The sequence below is a fragment of the Nomascus leucogenys genome, chromosome 12, assembly GCF_006542625.1.
Source record: "Nomascus leucogenys isolate Asia chromosome 12, Asia_NLE_v1, whole genome shotgun sequence".
NCBI lineage: Eukaryota > Metazoa > Chordata > Mammalia > Primates > Hylobatidae > Nomascus > Nomascus leucogenys.
In genome coordinates this window covers 31219614-31244796 of record NC_044392.1, presented here as the reverse complement: position 1 = coordinate 31244796, position 25183 = coordinate 31219614, and the positions used below count along the sequence as shown (strand labels likewise).

At 37.2% G+C, this 25183-nt stretch overlaps 1 protein-coding gene across 5 annotated transcripts; it reads left to right on the top strand.

The window, feature by feature from the left end:
* Positions 1 to 1090: 1090 nt before the first annotated feature.
* Positions 1091 to 22535, top strand: GORAB (golgin, RAB6 interacting). Of its 5 annotated transcripts, XM_030823992.1 has the most exons (6): positions 2706 to 2721; positions 5410 to 5521; positions 8305 to 8666; positions 11602 to 11703; positions 13811 to 13951; positions 21110 to 22535. In XM_030823992.1, exons 4-6 carry the CDS (start codon positions 11648 to 11650, stop codon positions 21555 to 21557), a joined length of 645 nt encoding a protein of 214 aa, XP_030679852.1. In that variant the 5' UTR covers positions 2706 to 2721; positions 5410 to 5521; positions 8305 to 8666; positions 11602 to 11647; the 3' UTR covers positions 21558 to 22535. The 5 variants fall into 5 exon arrangements, with proteins under 5 accessions (XP_030679850.1, XP_003258908.1, XP_030679852.1 ...); XM_030823990.1 differs by lacking the exons at positions 2706 to 2721; positions 5410 to 5521 and adding an exon at positions 1091 to 1253; XM_003258860.4 differs by lacking the exons at positions 2706 to 2721; positions 5410 to 5521 and adding an exon at positions 1104 to 1253 and having other exon boundaries at positions 8305 to 8662.
* The last annotated feature ends 2648 nt before the right edge of the window (positions 22536 to 25183 follow it).

Below are 25183 nucleotides of genomic sequence, written 5' to 3'. Positions count from 1 at the left end.
GAAATGGGATCTCAGGATAGTGTTCAAGGCAGAACCCGAACTACAGTATTAGGACTCCAGACAGGATCCTAAGAAATGCTTTCCCATCCCCCAGCGCCGATGTTTTACAATGTCTTCTCTGAAAAATAGATTTAAAGGGGAGACATTTAAGAAATCCCGGCCGGGCGCAGTGGCTCACGCTTGTAATCCCAACACTTTGGAAGGCCGAGGCGGGCGGATCCCCTAAGGTCAGGAGTTCGAGACCAGCCTGGCTAACATGGTGAAACCCCGTGTCTACTAAAAACACAGAAAATTAGCCGGGTGTGGTGGCGGGCGCCTGTAATCCCAGCTACTCGGGAGGCTGAGGCGGGAGACTCACTTGAACCCGGGAGGCGGAAGTTGCAGTGAGCCGAGATCGTGCCATTGCACTCCAGCTTGTGCAACAAGAGCGAAACTGCGTCTCAAAAAAAAAAAAAAAAAGTAAGAAAAAAAGAGAAAGAAATCCCTTAGGAGGAAAGTTACATATTATAATTACTCACAAAGGAAACAACCCAAAGCAAAAGAAATCTGAGAGCCGCTCCGGCCTGCGAGAGACCTGGTTATGCCTGTTCCCTTTTCATCAATTATACCCCACCCCTTTTAAATGTTTCTTCATCAAAATCCTAAATCTGATCATTTCCTGAGTCAGTCTGAAGGAGGCCTCCAGCGCTGTGCACACTCCCAGCAAAACACAAGGATTTTAGGGCACACTAAGAGCCACCGAGAGCACCGCTCCCGCCCCACAGGTACAGGACCCCAAAGGCACTTAGATCTCCCGTTTCCGCCACCGACTTGTAGCTCCTTCCCAAATACCTGTTTATCTCCACCCTTATGCCATTTCCCCCCTTAGCTCCTGAAGCGATTAACCAGCAACAGTGAGAAACAACGAGAGAGAGAGAGAGAGAGAGAGAGAGAGAGAGAGAGCGCGCGCAGAGGAAAGCCAGAGGAAACGAATGTCTGCGTGGCAAGGTTTCCTTAGGCAGTTTGTCAGGCACTGCTGAAGGCAGCCTGGAAGGAAGCCGGACCCTGAGGCCGGGGAGAGAGGGCCTTGTGTTTGGAGCCCGATGCACTGATTGGCCGCGGCCGGGGAAAAACCCGGATGCGCTGGGCAGCAGTGTTGGCAGTCGTGGCTCCGAGATTTGGGCACTTTTGGGGGTGCTGGTGGCCCGGGCCGATGGCGCAAGGTTGGGCAGGCTTCTCTGAGGAGGAACTGAGGAGACTAAAGCAGACTAAAGGTAACAAGATGGGCTTACAGTGGTTTAATTCTTGGGTCTTAAGGGGAAGAGGCGGGGATGCAGCTTTGGCGGGGGAAGGGGGCGTGGAAGCGGCTACGTTTGTGTTAGCGGAAGGCGCTGTAAGTACGTGGACTGGATTAGGGGGTTTCGGAGGTGGACTTACTGGGAGTCACGACGGGAGGGGCAAGCCAGAAGACTGGGATCTTCTTTAGAAAAGAAGGTCCAGGAATCCACTGTAGGGATTTGACTCTTTTCTTGTGAAAGGAATGGGACTTGGGAGAGGAAGTGAGCCTAGAGCCGGGGTGTCTCCCTTAGGGAAGATTGCTGCAGGAATCAACGGTTGGAAGGTTAGGGTCAGGGTAAGGGAAGGAGGAGGGGCGCACACCGTCTTAGAATTGTGATGAATTTATAGAAGCAGATGGTTGGAAAAAAGGAGCACAGGCGTCTGAATAAAGGCAAAAATTCGGTACCTTTCACAATTCATCTGGAGTGTTGCATTCACTTCTGGTTGCCAGATGATTTTTGCAGTACTTCCCAATTTTTGAGAATCAGCAAACCAAAAGGGTCTTTGAGAGAGTAGATGTGAAGACTATATGTTTATGTACATACAGTCTTACTGACTTTGGAGTAAGCTAACCTTGTGCTTCTCTCTCTGGCTTTATAGAGTAATCATTGAATGGGCTTGTACAATTTTTTTTTTTTTTGATGAAGGAATTAAGTTTGCTGATTGTTGGTGGAAAACTTAGTAATATTAATTGCACTTCGCTTGTGGTTGAAATTTCGCAGTGATCTGTATGGTTATCGTGGTAGTACACACAATTTCTATAAGAAGTGTACATCGCTCTTGGTACCTTAATTCAAATACTTTATTTTTATTTTATTTATTTATTTATTTTTTTGAGACGGAGTCTTGCTCTGTCGCCCAGGCTGGAGTGCAGTGGCGCAATCTCGGCTCACTGCTAGCTCCGCCTCCCGGGTTCACGCCATCAAATACTTCATCTTGGTAGAAAATGAAGTAAACCTTTTATTAGCGTTTGTGGGGAAATTGGATGTTGCTCTGGTAGCTTGTGCATTTTTAGCATAAATGTGAGAATAATCTAGGGCAGACAAGTGGGAAAAGAAGTAAATTAGTAAGATAGGGCCAATGTAGATTATATCGATTGGGGACATTTTGACTGGTCCAGGGGACTTTAAAAACTCTATCATAAAGGTTATGCTACGCTGTGTGGTTAACTGACTCTGTGTTGCTTGATATACTCAAATTCTTTTGCTCTGTGTTTTCAACATCCATTCACATACTTTGATATACAGGGTACAAGTGCCCTGGCCTCTGGTCTGACTCCAGTAGACTCATGAGGAGACAAACCACAAAGTTATGTGATAGTAGATATTGCAAGAACTTGCTTCAGAGACAAGAGGAACCTCACTCTGTCGGGGATTGGATGGAGCTTGGGAAGGTTTCACAAAGGTGTGTTAGCAGAGGCGCATTTTCCAGGATAAAGACGACTTAATATAAAAATCTAAATTAAACAATATATTCATTATGTAGAAGTATATTTTGAAATATCTTTGCAACTGGGGGTAGATAGAGGATGGTAAGGACCTGAACTTCAAGGCCCACTGTAGTGTGGAAACCAAATCACTAGTCCGTGACCACCTCGAGGACGGAAAATATCTTAACATCCTTGTATACCCGTAGCTAAACACAGTGATTGGCATATAGAACTTCTAGCTCTTCCTCTAAATCTTTTCTCCTTGGATTCCTTATTTGAAAAATTAGAGGATTTGGCCCTTTAATTTTAAAGCCATTTCTAGCTGTTCTCTATCCTTGAAAATTTATCGAATAATTTAGGAAGATGGAGTTGGTTGCCAGGAAAAATAAGGACAATAGTACTCTGGAGACCCCTGTATGGGCATTGAGGAACATGGTCAAGAACGTTAATAGTCTTGTTTATAATATTAAGAAGTTGGAAGCAACCAAAGTGTCCATTAACAAGGGAATGGATAAATAAATTGTGGTATACTCATCTAGCAGGCTACTGTACAGCTGGTGGGAATATATTAGTATTAACTGTAGCCACATGCATTAAAATGTTTGTTAATACAGTATATGTAATTGCACTTGGCCCTTAAACAACACAGGTTTGAACTGTGACAGTTCACTTATACACAAATGTGCATTTAAAAAATACAGTGTTTGGGGGATGTGAAACCTGAGTATATGGAGGGCCAACTTTTGGTGTATGTGGTTTTCACAGCGCCAACTGTGGGACTTGAGTATGCACAGATTTTGGTATACATGGGGATCCCAGAACCAATTATCCTCATATACCAAGGATCAGCTAGCTGTATATATAATATATTCAGTCACGCACTCAATAACAGTATTTCAGTTAGCAGTGGACCACATATACGGTGATGGTCTGGTAATATTATAATACCCTGTTTTTACTGTACTTTTTCTATGTTTAGATACACATACCATTGTTACAGTTGCCTACAGTCTTCAGTATAGTGACATACTGTACAGGTTTGGAGCTTAGGAGCAAAAGGCTGTACCATATAGCCTAAGTATATTGTAGGCTGTACCATCTAGGTTTGTGTAAATATACTCTCTGATGTTTGCACAAGGACAAAATTGCCTTACAACACATTTCTTAGAATGTATCCCATTGTTAAGTGACGTATGATTGTATATAGTGGGGAGGCGTGGGAATGTGATCAGGGAGAGGGAATTTCAGAGGTATTGGTATTTATGAAATCAGGTTAAGGCAAGTTAAGCTAAAGTAACAAATAGCCCTAATGAGTCAATCGTTTAAAATAAAGATTTGGTTTTCACTCTAGTTTCATGTTTAATGTGGGTTTGGCAGGTGACTGTATTCCACAGTCACTCCATCTTTTGGTGCTGTCTTGTAGGAGTTTACCATGGTAGGAAGAAAAGAAGATTGGAAATTGAACATTGGCAATTAAATCCTTTCACCAGTAAATGACATGTGACACTCCTACTTTTATTTACCAAAAGCAAGTCATATAACTTGGGAGACAGGAAATAAATTCTCTCTTATCTTCTAAAAGGAGGATTATGTCTATCCTTAAACAGTAGTTACTTCTACTAGTCATATTTTATTTCTTAAACTTTTTTTTTAATCATATAGGTTGGAAGACTGAGTGTGTGTGTTTATGAGTGTAACACATGCATATATTTGATGTATGATCTATTTCATAATGAAAAATTGGAAGAAAGCAGTACAGCCACATGCTGTCAATTTTTAATTAAATAAATTATTTATTCAGAAGAGTTATTCATACTGATTCTTTGCCAGTTACATTATGAATATCTTCTCCCAGTTTTTAAGTTATCTTTTCACTTTTATCTTTTTGATGAACAAAGTATTTTATTTTTTGAGGCTTGCTCTCACTCTGTTGCCCAGGCTGAAGTGCGGTAGCACGATCATAGCACACTATAACCTTGAAATCCCGGGCTCAAGCGATCCTCCTGCCTCAGCCTCCCAAGTAGCTGGGATTACAGCTGTGTGCCATTACACCACGCTAGTTTTCTTTCTTTCTTCTTTTTTTTTTTTTTTGGTAGGGATAGGATCTTGCTATTTTGCCTAGGTTGTTCTCAAACTCCTGGGTTCAAGAAATTCTCCCTCAGCCTCCCAAAGTGCTGAGATTACAGGCATGAGCCACCACCCCAGGCCTTAATTTTAATGTATTCAAATATGTCAACCTTTTTTTAATACCCGACGTTTCCACATCTTAAGAAATTAGTTTCTTACTATACTTAGTATAGTAGTTACAGGTGTGAGCCACTGCACCCAGCCACTATTCTTGACCTTCTGTCTTTTCATATAAAAATTTTAATAATTTTACCAAATTTAATGGAAAACCCGTTAGGAATTTTGATTGTAATTGCATTGAATCTTTAGATCAATTTCGTCTTCATATTATTAATGTTGCCACTAACATGGTATATGTCTCCATTTATTTAGTACTTGTTTAAATTCTCAATAAAATTTTAGAGTTTTCCCTATAGAGGTACTAAACATCTTTTCGTTAGATTTATTCCTAGATAAGTGATAATTTCTGGTATTGAAATATATTCTCTTTAATTGTATTTTCTAATTGTTTTCTGCTGATATATAAAAAATACAAGCCAAAAGAAAAGTCAACAAAAGACATGAATAGGTATTTCCTAGAAAAGGAAATATGAAGAGATGCTCATCACCACCAAGGAGCAGAGAATTACAAATCAAGAATACAGTGAGGTACTATTTTACACCCATTTGACTGACAAAAATTAAAACATCTGACAGTGTTGTATATTGAAGAGAAAGTGCATCCACAGGATCTTATACATTACTAGAGGGAGCACACTTTGGAAAGCATTTTCACATTTCTTCTAAAGTTATATTTTGTGACTCAATAGTTCTTAGATAATATCCAAAGCAAATTCTTGTACGTGTAAAATAAGAGACACAGTATTGAAATTCACAAAAGCAAAAACCTGTAACCAACCTAAATGTCTATCAGTGGAAGAAGATCAGTAGACTCTGGTTTATTCACACATTGAAATGTTATACAACAAAATGAATGACTGCTGCAACATAGACAATATGAATGACTATTGACAGTGTAATATTAAGTAAAACAGACGTACAGCACAAAACCCTTTTTATAAAGTTAAACAACTAAGTAAATACTTTTTAGAAATATTTGTAGATGCAATATGACTATTAGAGAAGGAAGAGAATAATCAACATATGATTTAAATGTTAGTTTTCTGGGGTGGAGGGAGCAGGCCTTAAATAAAGGATATGGAGTATATATCACAAACTGGTAGCCCATTAGTTTAATTTAACCAAAAAATGTATGTGGCTTTTCAGCTTTGCCTCCTTCCTTTCCCCTTCTTTCTTTTTTCCCTCCTTTCTTCCTGCCTGCCTTCCTTTCTTTCCCTTCTTCCCTCCCTCCCTCTTTCATTCCTTTCTTCCTTGTCTCTCTTTCTTTTATCCAATCTTTACATTTCTTTTAGTTAATAATGGTAATAATCATTGTGTTATTTGCTAAGTCAGCTATACCTGTTGCCTTTGTTTGGGGGTAGGTCCATGTACTAGGTGAGCCATTGAATTGTGAGCAGAAGTGTTACGTCACTATGGGGTCAGCAATTAATTGCTGTAGCAAGACCTTCCTGACCTCTCTCTTCTCCCTGTGTTGTGGTGGCCAGCAACCCTGAATACTGACTGTACAGTCAGCCTAGGGCCCTGAGAGACCAATCAGCAGAACCTCTCTGTTAGCCTTTAGTTGGCACATGGCATTAATGAAAAATAAACCTTTGTGGTTTAAAACCACTAAGATTTGCCCCTACAGCGTAATCTAGATTTCCCTGATTGATACAGTTCCCTACATTTAAAAATCAAGATATTTTACATAAAAGTCTAAATTGTAATCATAAAAATCAAAATATCTGGCTATGGTGACCTAAATTTTTCAATGATAGCAATTGACTAAAGGTGACTATGAATTGCCCCCTTTACACTAGACTTATGCTTCTCAGTTCACCACAGTCTTCTTGATATTTGCAGCCCCTAATACACAGTGTGGGAAACAGTATGTTCTGTGTTTAAGTGGCCTGATTTGCTTATTGTTTATTGTTTAAAATTAGCATTTTCAGTCTTATAGGTAGGTTCTGTAAAAATGCAAAATAAAATAGAAGTTACTACCTGAATTTCAGAGGAACTATTAATAATTCAGCTAATGAGTTCAACAGGGAGATAAGCAGGCTAAGTGACATTTTTTGATGGTGTGCATAAAGATCAGAGCCAAGAATGTGTTCCTGTTGCAAGATACAGGATGCTTTGTGTTTCTGGCTAAAGTCAACAATAACATTTGCTTTTGATAGTACTTGAGTCCTTTAAAAAATATTTTCTGTACATATCTCATTTAATTCTTACACCAACTTCATGCATTAAGTAGAGCAGGTTAATTTTCAACCAGCTTGATAGATGAGGAAACTAAGATATTGAATAAATAATTGACTTACCTGAGGTCATTGAGCTGGGCAGAAGCTAAGCTGGAATTGTGACTCTAGAGCTTTTAGCTTTACTTTGGGAAATTCAAATAATAAGCTTGTTTTGCTTCAAAAGTCAATATGCCAAATTTGAAAGTCCCATTTTTAGTTGTTCATTTACAAGAACTCATAATTTCACTTCCCAGGCATTTAAGAGAGAATGCTATTTATAGATCTTATTAAATATAGTATGGATGTGAGTCAGATTCTCCAATTGTCTGCCCTTAGATGTTAACACTGGCGTGGACAGTCCAAAAAGTATAATAGAAGTATTATTATTTATAACTTTAAAGATATTTCCCCCCAATTGTTTTATCTTCTGTTGCTTTGCTGAGGCTACTATTACAATTAGTTTGAATGCATTGGTTAGAGCCTGACTAGGCTTTAGGGAGTACAACCTTGGATAGTTCTGTAGGATGAAAGAAAACAATTTAAGGTTAACTAGCATTCCTAGAAATAAGAGACTTCACTCAATTATATGCCTGTTATAGCATCTGAATATGTATCACATATGTACCAAATTGCCCTAAAAGCTGTTAAAATTTAAGAGAGGGTAATCCCATTTGAAAATGCAACCACCATTTTGTTTCAGGAGAGCAGACAGAACCATAAATCAAATTAAAACCAGATAATTCAGTCATCTCCCTGATTTGGTCAAAATTAGTTGCTTTCTTTTGACAACTATGAAATCAAGTTGAAAAAGAAACCTCACTTTGTGACCTAAGGCCTAACTCACTGATGGACTTTCTCTGAAGATAAATTAAGAGATGGGGCAGTTTCTGTTAAATATTAACATTATGATCTGAAAACTATTGAAACTCTACAGGAAGATGGCTGTTTTTCCCATAGACTTTCAAGATAGAGAATGGGGTAGGAGAACCACTAGAATTGTCAAAGTTTAATACTAATTTTTTATTTTCTTAGAGGAATTATAATTATTTGCTGCTCACACAAAGGAATTTTCCTCTATTTTCTTTTACATAGATCCATTTGAACCACAGCGACGTTTCCCCGCGAAGAAAAGTCGACAACAACTTCAGCGAGAAAAAGCCCTTGTAGAGCAGAGCCAAAAACTTGGGCTTCAAGATGGATCAACCTCATTACTTCCAGAGCAGCTGCTTTCAGCACCAAAACAGAGAGTTAACGTTCAAAAACCACCTTTTTCTTCCCCTACTCTTCCAAGTCATTTCACTCTCACCTCTCCTGTTGGTGATGGACAACCACAAGGCATTGAAAGTCAGCCAAAGGAACTGGGACTTGAGAATTCCCATGATGGTCACAACAATGTTGAGATTCTACCTCCAAAGCCAGATTGCAAATTGGAGAAAAAGAAAGTGGAATTGTTAGTAAGTCTATATGAAAAGTCCATGAGACTTTTCATTTAACCCCTTTTTTTCCCAATGGGCTTTAAGGAAATATAATTTGTTTATTTTAACATTTTCTCTCTTTTATATTCAGTCATACGAATGTGATGTATAAACTATTGAAAAATAGCTACCACCTAAATATAAGCTGGACACAGGCATTCTGTATGTTTTATGTTATTTAGTCTTCATAACAGCCTTACAATGCATGTTTATTATTTAAACTGTATACATGAGGTATCTGGGACTCAGAAAAGATGATACCTTCCTAAAGCTAATACACTGCTAGTAAATAGCAGAGTTGAGATTTACATATAAGTCTGTCTGGATCCAAAGTTTATGCCTTTTACACTGAGCAGAAGCAGTTCTTTTTTTCTTTTTTCTTTTTTTTTTTTTTTTTTTGAGACGGAATCTCGCTCTGTTGCCTAGGCTGGAGTGCAATGGCACAATCTCAGCTCAGAAGCAGTTCTTATATGCATAGTGCCTCTCCCCAAATTGACCCCTTTTTTCAACTTCCAGACTATTTCCATTGGCCTAGAAATTGGAACTTGTGGAGAGACATGAAGGGATGGTCAAAGGAGAGAGTGTAGGAAATTTAGGGGACTAATGATATAACTCAGTTCATCATTAGATTTCTTTTTATTTATTCTTTACTGTCTTTGTATTAGAAACAACCTTCATAATTTAGCTACACTGTTCTTGTGGAAGATGCCATTTTTTGATTTGCAAATTCTTAGAATTTTTTATTTGATAGCTTGTGTTTTAATATATACTCTTATTTCTTTGTTTCCTCCTGATTTATCACTCACAGAGAAGGAATGACATTTGTCTCTGTTTTCTCTTTTCTGAGTTCTTTTCAGAGTATCTTTTTCTTTTCTAATCTCTGACATCTTTTTAATTTCTGCTGATCCAGATTCTATCCTGTGAATTTAAAATGTTTCCTGTCCACTAGGGGTTTACAACTAAGAAATCATTTTGACAAGAGTTATAAAACCACGTGAATTATGAAACCTACATTGAACAAGTGCATACATTAAAGTGTCTGTAAGTGTAGTTTAGCAACAAAGGCCTGAGACAAATAGGAGGTAAGTTTACATTGAGCTGGACTATTTGGATTAGATGTTATAGGGAAACTTGTTCTTTTTTTAGATACTTGGAAGAATTTTCATAAAAGACATGTAACCTCAAACCGTTCACGTAAAGGAGAAATTTTGAGGTTTTAGGAAGAGAAAGGAAAGCTGTGTCCTAGAGAATGTTCAGAGATGATACCTCATTTCTCTGGGAGAGGCGGCAAAGGATAAGCCAGAGAACAGTAGAGAATTAAAGAAATGAGGAAGGAGGACAGGTGCGTGGCCCACACCTATAATCCCAGCACTTCGGGAGGCTGAGGCAGGCACATCACTTGAGGCCAAGAGTTTGAAACCAGCTTGGCCAAGATGGGGAAACCCCGTCTCTACCAAAAATACAAAAAAATTAGCTGGGCGTGGTGGTGCGTGCCTGTAGTCCCAGCTACTTGGGAGACTGAGGCACAAGAATTGCTTGAACCTGGGAGGTGGACGTTGCAGTGAGCCAAGATCATACCACTGCATTCCAGCCTGGGCAACAGAGGGAGATTCTGTCCCCCGCCCCCCACCCCCCCAAAAAAAAGCAGAACTGAGGAATGATCAGAAGCAGAAGCAGGGGATGAATAAGTAGAGAATTAAAGAAATGAGAAAGGATCAGAAGCAGGGGATGCCTTCCTAGCAAGTTCACTAATGCAGCAAGATACCATGAAGCTCTCTGGGGGCTAAAGGCCGCAATCAAAATAAAGGTTAGAGAAATCCCAGGTGTCAATGTTGTAGATCATATGGGAGAGAATGCAGGGTGAGCTGTGGAACTAAGTCGCCTGGTGAGGAGATGCCTATAATAGTAAAAGTGAGAAATGACCAGTCCCAGCACTAAGGTGGAAGGTGTAGAAATGGAGAGAGAAGGACAATTTTGGAAGTGGTTACTAGATTTGGGAATAGAGGTATGTGATATAATGGCTGTAAGAAGTGACAGTAATAGGAATAAATAGCTCTGCCAATACCTTGTTTAATTTGAGTTGACATCAAGCTCATGACTTTATGGGAAATTTTAATGTATTTATTTTAGAATTGGACAGATTGTAAAACAATACATGTTTTCACATCTTTGAATTTTTTTCTTTAGCCCAACATTCTAGTCTTAGCTCTTAGTGTTTTACTTTGTTTAAAAATGTCTACGTTGGGCTGGGCACAGTGGCTCACACCTGTAATCCCAGCACTTAGGGAGGCAGAGACGGGAGGATAGCTTGAGCCTAGGAGTTCGAGACCTGACTGGGTAATATAGCGAGACCCCATTCTCCACAAAAAGGAAAAAAAAAAAAAAAAAGACAAAAAAAAAAAGTCTTAAGAGCTGGGAAACAGTGAGCAAATTGAAAGAAAATATTAATATATGAAATAAACATTGGTTATTGTCTGAAACATGTTAAGGTGGTGGAGACTTTATAGAAAACTCTAAAAGGTATGAATAATATGACATCAGCTACAGACCAATTTTTATTAATCTCCATTCTGCATATAATACATAATTAACTTACACAAATTTCTTTGTACTCCTAAACACATGCCACTATATTCTGGCTTCCAGTTTGTGGATTCCTAGATTATATATATAATGGATTTCAGAGGTCCAATTTATGTAAGCCTCTTTACTTTAGATCATAGTCTTTGTTCCCATTAGAGCAAAATAATGAACTGCAGATGGGTTTCTTTTAAGAGGACTTTTGAAAGAACATATACATAAATCTTCTTGATTAAATTTTATACTTAGGGGACTGAGACTGGTAAGGTGTGGGATAGGGTAGCAGTTTCTTTTTCTTTCATAAACTCATTTTTATGCTTTTTTTGCCCCCTAGGCAAGAAAAATCTCGTTGGGAAGTCCTCCAACAAGAACAACGGCTAATGGAAGAGAAAAATAAACGTAAAAAAGCTCTTTTGGCTAAGGCTATTGCAGAAAGGTGAGGCACCTGAACTAGGAGTGTTTGTAACGTGTAACCAGTTCTGTCATGTGTTATGTTTATTTTCCCATGTCTCTTTTAATAAACTGATATTTTTTCTTCAACCATTACTTTTAAGGCTAACTAAACAAATTATGCTTTATAAGTGATATTGAAATTCCAGTTATAATTTATTAAAGAGAACTTTTTAAGCATAGAGCATATTAAATTTGTAAATATAGTTGCAGTTAAAACTTAAAGACCTTCATTAGTGCTCCTAGTTTCAACCATTTACACATTCATAAGGGAAGCAGTAAATAGCTATCAGTATATGTAAATTAGCAACAAATGCAAGTTTTAATTTTTATTTGGGGAGGCCTTAATCATTTGATGTGTAGAGGAATAAGGTTTTCTACATAAGTGACATACTCCCATGAATCTTAATTGTATTCCTATGGGCATTTTTCTTAAATAATTTGCCCAGCCTCCACAAGTAGAAGATACATGATATAGTTTAACTTTTTATTGATGACTCAGGGTCATTATTATGAGCACTGTGTGAGATTCAATTTTTCTTTCACCTTCCAGTGTCTATCAGCAGCCCCTTCACATTTACTGCATTGTACCAGCCCCACACAACAACATTCCCATTGGAATCATTCTTCCCATCCCCCACCACTCTTGCTGAGTTTGTAGTTTCTGTCTAATCTCCTGTGGCCTTAGGAAACTAAACTTAGTCAATAAATCAATGATTGTGAATAGTGAAAACTAAATGCAAGGAAGTGCATTTTCTTTTTAGACTTCCAGAAAAGTCTGTCAAACTGTTGCTGCTTGAAGTTAGAGTATGTGTAGGGGCAGGAGAAGAGGGAAGAAGGTGATGGGTATAAGAGTAGTTTAGAATTTTCGTCTGCCAGAGGAGTGAGTGTAGTTGAGAAATGATGATTTTTCTTTTTCTACTACTGGTACACCTTGATCTTTCTTGAAGCATAGGAAATATGCAACTCACTGAGTTACTATGTTTCAAGGGGAAAAAACAGCAGATAAAAGAGTAGTGCCCTCTTTTTTTTTTTTGTAAGTGATTATTTAAAAATAATTAAAGCATTTTAGTAGTCTTCAATTTCTAAGAGATGGGAAGGCTGTTTTCTGTGGTTTTACAAAAAGATGTACAGGCTCAGCAGTTCTTCTCATAAGTGCTTTTGATTTTAGACAGCACCAGTATAAACAGAATTGTAAGGAAATACAACATGTTTGAACTATTAATAAATGGACAATGAAGTACTTGACATAAAAGAATCATACTGTTAAGTGAACTTTTGTAGGCAGAAAGGAAGGGTAAATGCCTAAGAGTAGAAATCAAGAGAATGTGCTATGTAACATAGTGGATTTATGTGGGGATTTTTCTTCTTCCTTCACAATGTGTGTGAAAATTTGAAATGAGTGAAATCATGATTAAAGGGTTGCTTTTTTATCTGCTTGTTCCATTTCTTAAGTATGTATCGTACTTGGGAGAGGGGATTGAGAAATGATGAGGTTGGATGTGCTTTTAAATAAGGAAAATGAGTGTTTTGGTGTTCAGCTCCATAAAGAATTTTGGTAACTAGTAGTTTTCCTAAGGAACAAGAATCAAAGCAATAAAAGTTTGGGGAAATGGGTCCCAAGAAGGTTAAAACTAAGTGGATGTTCTCAGATGTATAAAGAGGTGTGGTTTAATATAGATATCTATCTGTTCTTAATGTCAGGTAAGTCTCAGACAAATGAAAATGGGCTTAGCAAGAAAAAGAATTAAAGACTAGAAATTTGGAAAGCTCTGTTGAATGTTTCCATGTAAAGGGAATACAGATATATTCTTTTAGTGTTTGTTCTCTTTACAGAATGAATATCAATCTACAAATGAACTATTTGCTGAGTTTTTTTAGACTTATTTGTTACTTTGTTTATGAAACATGCAAATATAAAATTTCAAAAACTCAAATGTTAACCAGCTTTTATTTCAATTTTTCTGATTTTTTTCTAACTTTTAAAATATAAATTATAAATGTATATACAGTATCTTGCTTTTTCACTTACATTGTATATGGACACATGGTTTTAAAATGTTGTTTTCCCACTCACATACCTGATATTCTAGATCCAAAAGAACTCAGGCAGAGACCATGAAACTAAAGCGGATCCAGAAGGAGTTGCAGGCTTTAGATGACATGGTGTCAGCTGACATTGGAATTCTCAGGAACCGGATTGATCAGGCCAGCTTAGACTATTCATATGCTCGGTGAGTTGGGGAAATTGAATCTGAACAAGGAGTATTATTTAATTAATGTTTATTGCCAGCTGTTCCAGGGGCTTTTATGTATATATCATAATTTAAGCCTCAAAACAACCCCATTCAGTGCTGTATTTATTCCTCTTTTGTGCTAATTCAAGTGTCTCCTCTTCAGTGAAGTCTTCCTTAACTCTGCCCTACTAGTTAACCTTGTTCGTGTGCCATTAGAGCAGTTCTCGCATTATTTATTTACGTTTTAGTCTTTGTTGCTAAACTCTCAGCTATTTAATGTTTGGAAGTTTTTTTATTCATCTTTCAGGATCTAGCAAAGTAAATATCTGAGTGATTTGCCCAAAACTGTTATTCTAACACCAAGTCTGTGTTCTTTCCATTAAAATTTTTGTTATCTGATAGGTCCTATAGGATTGAAGTCTAGTTCTCACTTTAGCTTTCATCAGAGTAAGAGGATCTAGTTTAGTTTTTAAAAGCTTATGAATATTTTAAGCATATCCTCTGTTTTGGAAATTTGAAATATTTTCTCTTTTTCTTTTCTTTTCAATTATACTCTGTATGAAATGGTTTAATGTATGTTTCCTTGGTTTCAACCATTGGCATTTTTTAAAAGAGAAAAAATACCATGGAGTATTTTTAAAATGAACTAACACATGTAATGAATTACATGGACTTTGCAGACAGATAAAAGGGCAAAAAAATATGTCCAATTTCAGGGTTTTCAGCCCTTTCAACATTGCTTTAATCATCCTGGTTTGTCTTTTTTCACAAGGGAATACTGTGTTAATGACTCAGTTTTCTATCTTTCTCTGTTACACTAGAAATCAATCAGAATGCCTCATAGGCCAGGGTAAACCACAACATCAGAATGTTTATATAACAATTTATTAAAGCGGAAATGCTTGATTGTGGTTTTTAATTAACTGTTGAGTGTTTAAGAAAGAGTCTTGTGGTTGTCCTTGTGACTTTTGTAATTGTTGTTGGACCGTATGCTATTAGACTTAGAGTTGTCTTTATTAATTAACTACTTAAAAGAATGCCGTCGGTAGCTGATAACCAGAGGTTCCAGGTTTCCATTAATAAGGTCATTAAGGGAGGTAACAGAGATTTTATTTAAGATTAAACTAAGCCTTGATTTGTAGCACATTTTATTCTCTGTAACGTAAGTTTGCCAGAGGAACATTTTTATGCCTTTGTAGCCTTTTATATGAATAATTCATATTATAAGGTAGAAGTACTAGGTACCTCAGTTGAAATTTGAGGCCGGGCACAGTGGCTCATGCCTGTAATCTCAGCATTTTGGGAGGCCAAGGCAGGCAGATCACGAGGTCAGGAGTTCAAGACCATCCTGGCTAACACGGTGTGAAACCCCATCTCTACTAAAAATACAAAAAATTAGCCGGGCGTGGTGATGGGCACCTGTAGTACCAGCTACTGGAGGCTGAGGCAGGAGAATGGCGTGAACCCGGGAGGCGGATCTTGCAGTGAGCGAAGATTGCGCCACTGCACTCCAGCCTGGGCAACAGAGCAAGACTCCGTCTCAAAAAAAAAAAAAAAAAGAAAAGTAATTTGATTTTAATTTTGTCCTAGTGGAAACTGGAGAAAGATGCCTTTTTGTATTCAATATTATATAAGAAATGTCATAGTTTTAGCCTTCTAAGAACCACAACAAAGAAGGTGGGATTACTAAAGGAAAAAACATCCTATAGTCTATAAGTATCCTAAATGAAATTTTACTAAATTTTTAAATCTTTAGTAAATTACAGATAACAGTTTCTCATGGTACTAATATTGATGTAGTTGAATGTAAGTAGATGTTGTGTGCCACTATTTTTATTTTTATTTTTAGGTTTTTGAGACGGAGTATCACTCTTATTGCCCAGGCTGGAGTGCAGTGGTGTGATTTCGGCTCACTGCAACCTCCGCCTCCCAAATTCAAGCGATCCTCCTGCCTCAGCCTCCTGAGTAGCCCAACTATAGGCGCCTGCCACCACACCTGGCTAATTTGTTGTATTTTTAATAGAGACGGGGTTTCACCATGTTGGCCAGGCTGGTCTTGAACTCTTGACCTCAGGTGATCCACCTGCCTTGGCCTCCCAAAGTTCTGGGATTACAGGTGTGAGCCACCACGCCTGGCCATGTGCTGCTATTTTCAAAAGCTGAAGCTCTTGCGTTGAGTCAAAGGGAAACAAAGACTTTGGTGACTAGAACCATAGTGTGTCTTGTTCATGCATAAGATTAAGGTATTATTTTCTAAACTTGCATTTGTGGTTATTGAGAAATTACAGACTGGTAAAATAATATTATGGTCCAGATTTGAAGTCAAAGATAATCCCTAGGACAGTCAGTTTTTATGGGAGATTTCCTTGTTTTTTCTTTTTTTAATAAAAATGATATCTTAGTTCTATAGTATTTGGTACAGTGCTATGTCCACAAAAGGTTCTTGGATAGTGAATAGGCCAGAACTTGCTTTAAAATTGGCTTCTGTAGAGCAGTGTTTGGATAGACACCTCTGAGAAGACTAGCACTTTGAGCCAATTTGAGAGAGTTGCTGCTGCTGCTACTGCTACTGCTACTACTGCTACTGTTCACCACTGGGATTACAATGTTGCCATATGCTGTGCAGACCAGCTTATAAAATCGAGAGTGGCTGCATGTAGAACATTTCTTTAAATCACTATTGACCATCTAGGTTTCATAGACACCCTCATACAGGCAAACATACACTCACAGACAAATATTTTTAAATCACTTTATGAATAATTTTTAAAAGTAAGATTAAAAGGGATTGTGTAAAACAACTTTGTTTTAAAATTTTAATAAGAATGTAAGCATGGTAACCATCTTTGTATCAAGTAATATTTGACTCACAAACATAAAAAGCTGAGAGAATATGGTTACATCCTTGTAGCAACACAGGATAGTCTAGATGCTTGTGAAATATTGGGTGTATGTTCTCCCTGCTGAAATGATTAACTCTATGATAAAATCATTTTTTCCTTTCTGTGCTTAGAAATATATTTTTCACTCACTGATTCTTAAGTTTGAGAAAATTCACCTAGGATATGTTTTGCTGAAGACTCATCTGAGATTTCACATATGATTGATTTTATCATCTAGACTCTAGAATGTATCTCTGCATTTGTATTAGTTTCCTAGGACTGCCATAACAAGTAATCCAAACTGGGGGACTTAAAACAACAGAAATTCCTTCTCTTTCATTTCTGGAGGCCACATATCCAAAATCAAGTTGTCAGATTTGTGATTTCTTCAGAGGCTCTAGCTATCCATTTCTTGCCTCTTCCAACTTCTGGTGGCTGTGGGCATCCCTTGGCTTGTGGCCACGCCACTCCATTCTGTGCCTCCATAGTTATATTGCTTTTTCTTCTCTCTCAAAACTTCCTCTGCCTTTCTTTTAAAAAGATGCATGTGATTACACTTAGGGTCCAACTGGATAATCTGGAATAAACTCCTCTCAAAACCTTTATCTCAATCACATCTTTTTCCATATAAGGTAATTTTGACTAATTTGTCATAGAAAGTAATATTCACAGGTCCCAGGAATTAGGAAGTGAATATCTTTGGGAGGCCATTTTTTAGCCTACCACACCATTCATCTTTTGATTTCTGTAACAGTGGCAAAATGTCTTCCTCTGTCAGTTGTCTCTACTTTACAAATACTGGATAGGCAGAAAATGAAAACTAAAAACAGGTTACAAAAATGGTGTTTTCAGTCTTCTTTTATACCTTCTGGAGGTGACATAATACTTTGTACAGCACAGTAAAGAAGGTCAACAATGATAATTTATTGCATCATCCTTTTAGATCATTGTTTTCTTATTTTAATTTCTTTTTATTACAGAAGGGAATAATTGATAAGTAATGATGAAATAATTCCTAGGACGATGAAATGGCAAAATGTTTCAAGATATAGGAAATATAAAAAGACTGCAATAATCCTATGATATGTCTTAGATTTATGAAAGGGTTCATTGGACCTCTCTAGTAATTGCAAAATATAATTTATTTTATTCTGTTTTTTTAAATAAGTAAATTTTCTCATCATTTGAAAGACTTAAGAAAAGATAAAAATTATGAAATGCTAATTTATACAAATAGTGAGAACTGCTCAGAAAAGGAACTGAAAAACTAAAAGTGGACCTGTGGAACCCAGTGGTATACCGAGGGTTAATGGTTGAGTTTTTAAACATTTCAGGGGATACTGAAACAAAGAGACAATTTCTAGAATCCTTTAAAAATAACATTCATTAATTCATTCCATCCCCCTTTAAAATAACAAAACAGTTCTATAATTACATTTCCAGTTCACTCTGTCTTACTATGTTATGTATAATGCTCTTATTATTTTGTTCCAGAATGTCATCATACACTAATTTGGTATTACCCACCTGACCATAGGCTGGTAGTGCAGTTTGTGAAACTAATCAATATTTTAAACATTAAATCACTCTGTAGGAGAATATATATTCGTATTTCTGGCCAGAAGGACTTTAAATAAATAAACAAAATACAAAATCTTCAGTGATTTATCCAGGGTGATAGATCAATGGAAACCAAGGGACCTGTTTGCAAATGTTAATTTCAATTCAGTATTCATGAATCCAGACTGTAAATCTCTACTGATTGACTTTGACTGGCTGAAGGAGACCACAGACTTTCAGAGAAGGGAGGTTTGAGGCAGGGTCAGGGCAGGGTATTCATATACCTATAGAGAATGTCAGAGCTCTTGTCTTGTTGCAAGAACATTACATGAACAGGGTATGTTATAAAGTATGGAGATAAGGGAACTAGGTATCCAGTAGAGTTCCTTTAGAACAATACTTTTAACATAGAGGGTTATTGAAAGATAATGAGTGCTGTCATTTTTACACTTACTATATTTACAGTTAAAAAAAGGAAATATGATAAGTTAACATTATGTGAATGAGTTTTCAAGTATAAATACCAGGCCCCTAAATTTTGCATAATCTTAGTTTTAGATTCATGCTTACTAATATATTAACAGTACTTTTTGATTCTGGTGTTCTAAATGAGAAGTTCTGTTTCTTGAGCACCTACCAGGCACAAAACTGGAAGCTTGCCCCATTTATACTGTTTAATCCTCAAAACTCCTATGAGGTATTATTATCATCATTGTTTTACAGGTAGACCAAGACTCAGCTTAAGTAACTGCCCAGAGTCACTGTACTGGAATTTTCAATTATTGCATGCCTCTTCCCCAACCCCTTCCAGAGGAACCTGGCTGTGTTTTGGACTCAGGATGCTGACCCTGGGGCATACCTAATTAGAACAGAGATGGGCTACCGACTCCAGTACATTTAATCCATAGCCTAAATAGTGGTTCATGGCATAGCCTGACACTAAGAGTTCTGTTTAAACTGAGATGAGCCGGGCAAACCTAGGTTCTCCTCTGAGAGTGTGGAATTGGATCACTGAGAGATTGAGTGGAGTGAATTTGATATAGAGTGCAGGTGGTGGCCATATTGGCCTGTGAGTATGATAGGAAAGCTGAAATGAGAGAAAATGTGTCACTTCTAAGCATTGAAGAGAATAGCCTTTGATTCTGATGACATGTCTATGAAATTGCTTCGTGTATCCTACAATAAAACCCAATTTTTACCTGAGCTAATTTGACTGGATATCTGTTCTTTGTATCCACAAGAAGCCTTGACCAAAACGGGTACACACAGTAAATGTCAGGAAGGTTTTGAACCCTGGGTTTTCTAAAATGAAAGCAATTTATTATTTTCACTGTATTTTCTTCTAAGACAGAGAATCCTAAATTAGGAGATACACCTGTTTCTTTTTTGCTATAACTCTTGTACTAGAAACTACTTATTACACTAAGTTGATATAGGCACTCCCAACAGGTAAAGCAGCATGGCCTTCACAACTGCTAACGGTAATGAAATTGAAGAACTAGTTGGAAATCAATCTTTTTTCTTGCAAGAGAGGAAGGACCCTCTTGTTGCAAAAAGAAAAGCAACAAATTTTATAGAAAAGGCAAAAGACAATAAATTAAGACACAAAACTCTTCTTTTTGTACTGACCTAATGGAGAAGAAAAAAAGTGAGATTGCAAGGTGACTTCTCCAGTAGAATTGCCCTACTTCACATAAGACTTCACATAAGATTACCTATCAACAGAGTTTATACATGTCTAACTATATAAAATTTCCTAGTAAGAGTATAAGAGGAGTAGTGGAGAGAGTGAGAACAACTTAACCCAAGGATTCTCAACTGGGAGCATTTTTGTCCAATAAGGGACATTTGGCAATGCCTGGAGACACTTTTGGTTGTCACAACTTTTGGGAATTACTGGCAACTAATGGGTAGAAGCCAGTGATGCTGTTTAGCATCCTGCAGTGCAGGACAGCTTCTCACAACAAATAATTATATGGCCCAAATTGTCAGTAGCAACAAGGTTGAGAAATCCTGCATATAGCTGTCCCGAAGTTTTCAACTTGATGTTTACTTCTTGCCCTCACCCAGTATCATTTTGCTGGGTGTTCTCTGTTCCATTTATATTCATCTCTCGACCATTGTCCGTATCTTTCTCTATCAGAATTTTTCTCTTTTTTTCTAATTTATTAATCAAGAGATACAATTTTCCACTTTCTCCATCTCTTGTCTGTCTTCTCATAAATTTAACCAACTATGTGCTGAAGCTAGCTTACCCTGGTTCATGTGGATTTTGTGTATCTCTTCCCAGTTCTGCATTCAGTAATATCACATTGGTGGCTTGAAATTGGACAGGGTGGTAGTAATTATCCCATGGAAATGGAAATGCTACAAATCAGGGCTACCCATCCTCCCTGCCCCCCCCCCCCGAGCTAGCATACCACTGAATTAACCTTTTAGCCTGCCTTCACTCAAAAACAGCTTTGGAAAGAAAACATTCATGCAGAATAACATGTTTTCATTAGGTGAATTCAAGTAAGCATATTGTGAAAGTTTCAGCAGCCATAGCCTAGTCTGTCCAACATGTAGACAAGTGTTTGTAAAGTAGTAATATCTGTACCTTCATTATATATTTTTTCCCAGTTTTGGAGTTGAATTATTGTTTCTAGATCCTCTTTTGAATATCTTCTTCAGTGGAAAACTGATGGACCTGTCTTTATACACATCCTTACAGGAAGCGGTTTGACAGGGCTGAAGCAGAGTACATTGCAGCAAAGCTAGATATACAGCGCAAGACTGAGATAAAAGAGCAACTCACTGAACACCTTTGTACGATCATACAGCAAAATGAGCTCCGAAAGGCCAAGAAGTTGGAGGAGTTGATGCAACAACTAGATGTACAAGCCGATGAAGATACTTTGGAGCTTGAGGTGGAGGTCGAGAGATTGTTACACGAACAAGAAGTAGAATCAAGGAAACCAGTGGTTCGCTTAGAGAGGCCATTTCAGTCTGCGGAGGAGAGTGTGACATTAGAATTTGCTAAAGAGAACAAAAAGTGTCAAGAACAAGGTGTTTCCCCAAAGATAGACGAACAGTGTGGAAATTCCAGTAGCATCCCCTTTCTTAGTCCAAACTGCCCAAATCAAGAAGGTAATGACATTTCAGCTGTTTTGGCCACATGAAGTTCTGATATTCTTTTGAGCTAATATGGTATTGAGTAAAGTATACTTTTTGCAGTAGATAATGCCCTGACCTCAATAAAAACCTCTTTAAAACAATGTTGATTTTTGAATTAATGATTAGTTTTAGTAAATTAATATGTTTGGCCATTCTAAAATCCAAAATTATGATAATTTTATTTCTAGGGGTATGTTTCACCTTGATTTTGGCCCAGTTCTTTCAGTGTTCCGTTTACCCTTTTTACTGAATTAAAGTAAGTGACCTAAAAGGATGGAAGAAAAACTACATGGTTGGAGTGTTTTTAGATCCGATAAATATACAAAAGTAAAATGGAAAATGATACTCAATACCTAGTTGAACTCATTTCACTTCTGCTGGGAGACGTATTAAGACTGGAAGTCCTATTTTATTTAATCAGTATCAGTAAAAAGACAAAAATTACAGTGTGAACAAGAGAAAAACAGGAATAGAAGAAAAAAGTTGCAGGTTGAATTATCTATCTGGGTATTACTAGAGTTGTAAAACACAACTTGGAAGTTGGAATTTATGTGAAGAACCAGACAACTGAAGCCAGCATCACTTTTGTCTTCAATTTGCCTTCAAATGGTTTTAGTTTACAACCTGCGTTTTGTTATTTGAAACACACACACACGCATATATAAACATATATGTAATTTTACTATTGTCTTTCCTTTAATCAATGAATTAAATTTAGACAAAACATTTCTAAAGTGAGGCTGAAAATAATATAGAAAATCTCATTGCTACTTGTGATTATCAAAAAAAGTATGTATTTTCTTTCTAAAGTTATCTATAAATATGTGTTTGATATGTTGGACGTGACTTACCCTGTCATGAAGCATTTAAATTGTTAAAATGCTGATTTTCTTATTAGTTTGTTAATTGCCTGTTACTAGTACTTGACCAATACATTGTGCTATATGTAAATGTGTAAATAAATATTGTAATTTTCTCACAAAGTCTGTGAATATCACATTAAATTATGATTTATTTATCAGAAATTCCAAAAAGTAAAAATATTACCTTTGAGGACTTTTTTTTTTTTAAAAAAGAATTATTATCAGAAAACATAAGCACAAATACAAGATTGTATCCATAAAAGTTTCCCTAGGAAAACATTCCACAGGATGTCCCTAAGAAAAACTTAGGGACATCCTGTGTTTAAATGGGTTTGTTTGAGGGTATTATCTTCTGGTAATATAGATGAGCTTTATATTTTTATATTATGTAATTTGAGTTGAAAGTATAACATTTTACTACTGACTTCTCTAAACAGAAGCATTTCTGTAGATAGTTGTGCTTTTATTTATGAATGACATACATAAAAGCCAAAAGTTTCATTGTCTAACACACTTCTTTTTCTAAGGAATAAACAAGTCTGATATAGTGTCTTTCATTTACCTTAAAAAAATTTCAAACAGTTTAGTATGTATTAAGCATTGTGTGACAATAATGCATCTTGGATCTCCTTGTGGTACATACAGTTATTTACTTCTATTAAGCCTCTGTTAAGAAAAATTCATTGTCAATGAGGTTTTATAATATTGGTTAAATGCAGGTACGTGCAGTCTTAATTCTCAGTCTAAATACTTCAAAGATATATGAAGAAATGAGAACCCTAAAGTTAGATGAGACCTCAGAGATAATCTAATCTATTTTTTTTTTTTTTTTTTTTTGAGACGGAGTCTCACTCTGCCGGCCAGGTTGGAGTGCAGTGGCACGATCTCAGCTCACCGCAACTTCCGCCTCCCAGGTTCAAGAAATTCTTCTGCCTCAGCCTCCCAAGTAACTGGGATTACAGGTGCCTGCCACCACGCCTGGCTAATTTTTCTATTTTTAGTAGAAACGAGGCTTCACCGTGTTGGCCAGGCTGGTCTCAAACTCCTGACCTCAGGTGATCCGCCTCAGCCTCCCAAAATGCGGGGATTACAGGCATGAGCCCCAGCACCCAGCCTCGTTTTATTTTATAGTGAAGAATTTGAGAGCCAAAGATTTCAGTAGCAGCTTGGCCAGCTGGCTCATTTGAAATTTAAAGTGCTAGTAAAGTTGCAGTTCCATATTCCAGATGTGTCACTTACATATTTCAGGCTGTGAAGTTCACTGCACTGCATTCCTCCACTTGCAAATTTTGCTCTATAACCCTTTGAGGAAGAGTGTGTGTGTGTGTGTGTGTGTGTGTGTGTGTGTGTGGGAGAGGGAGACGGAGAGAAAAGTGCTTTCAAACGTGGCTATAAAAGGTCCACTGAACCCATTATTTTGAAAAAATGTTATCTTGCTTGGCTTTCCTAGGGTGGTATCAGAGTGCTCAGGTGATGATATAAGTGACAAAATCATATTGCATCAGTTTTATACAAAGGCAGCTGTATCCCATCTGTGGGAGGAACAAGAGCAAATGAATGAGAAGTGAGGGTTCATTGGTATGAAGACCATATGCACTGGCTTTTCCAGGATCGCCCTGACATAGACATGTTTAAAATAAAATACAGTACATTTGAAAGGCTTTGATATATAAATTCACAAATACGCAATAATTGTTAATTTCTGTGAAGGAAATTACTGGTTCAAAATTACTGCCATGAGTTTATTGCAGCATTTTATAGAGCTGTCCCTCCTAGGGTTAAACTACTCTCCTCGTTGCTTCCACTTCTCAAATTGTTAGAGCAAAGGTGTATCAGGATTCCTAATGATGTGAAAAGTAATGTAGGGGCCAAGTGTTATCTCACTTGTTCTATTTAAAAGATATCTTTTCCCCAATTGTAGTAATTCTCACTTAAAGTATACATTTACTTGGGTAAACTTAAATTCCTGAATTGAAGGGTTTTTATACTTTGATTTTCTATTCCTTTCTTTACGGCCATTTTTGGGGGGTTTCAGAAAAGCAAAATTTCTTAAAGCACAGTCCTCATTGCACTTAAAAACTTGAGTTTTTCACCTCCGCATAGTTCTGCTGAATTACAGCACTTGCAGGTGGTAAATCTTTGTACTCACTGAGGACAGCTGGTTTCCAAGTCAGATGATAATCTCTTACTGGAATTCCTACAGCATATTTCATTGCTCGGTTGGCATTTGAATTATAGAGTAAAAATTCAGCTATAAACTTCTCATTTTTTGTTTGCATTTAGCAACATAGTAATCTCAAGGAACTTATCTAAATATTCGGCAACTTCCTCTTCATGGCATTGGCACAAAATGGACATGTTATTCTGACCCAGGCCATTCCCAGTGACCTCTATAAATGATGTTTTGAGTTTTATATTTCTAAGGAACCAAGTCAGCCTTTTAAAAGGCCCTAATAGATGTAACTCAGTCTGCCAGGCAAGACCTGGGGCCACTCTGGATCAGGGTAATTATACCCTTTCTCAACGTAGATCTATCCTAGGCCTGATTTGAACTATTCTCTGGCGGGATGAAGCAGGACGCTGTTCTCCAATCTGGCTTTATCTTAATGTCAGGCTATTTTTGCAAGCTTCTAAAGCCAAACAGCTGTCTTGAAAATACAATATCATTTATTTATGCAATTGATCAAACAACTGAGTATAGCTATCTATAGGGACAGAGCTATGTAAGAGGCATGTGATCTCTGCCTTTTGTTCTTCAGAAGCTTATA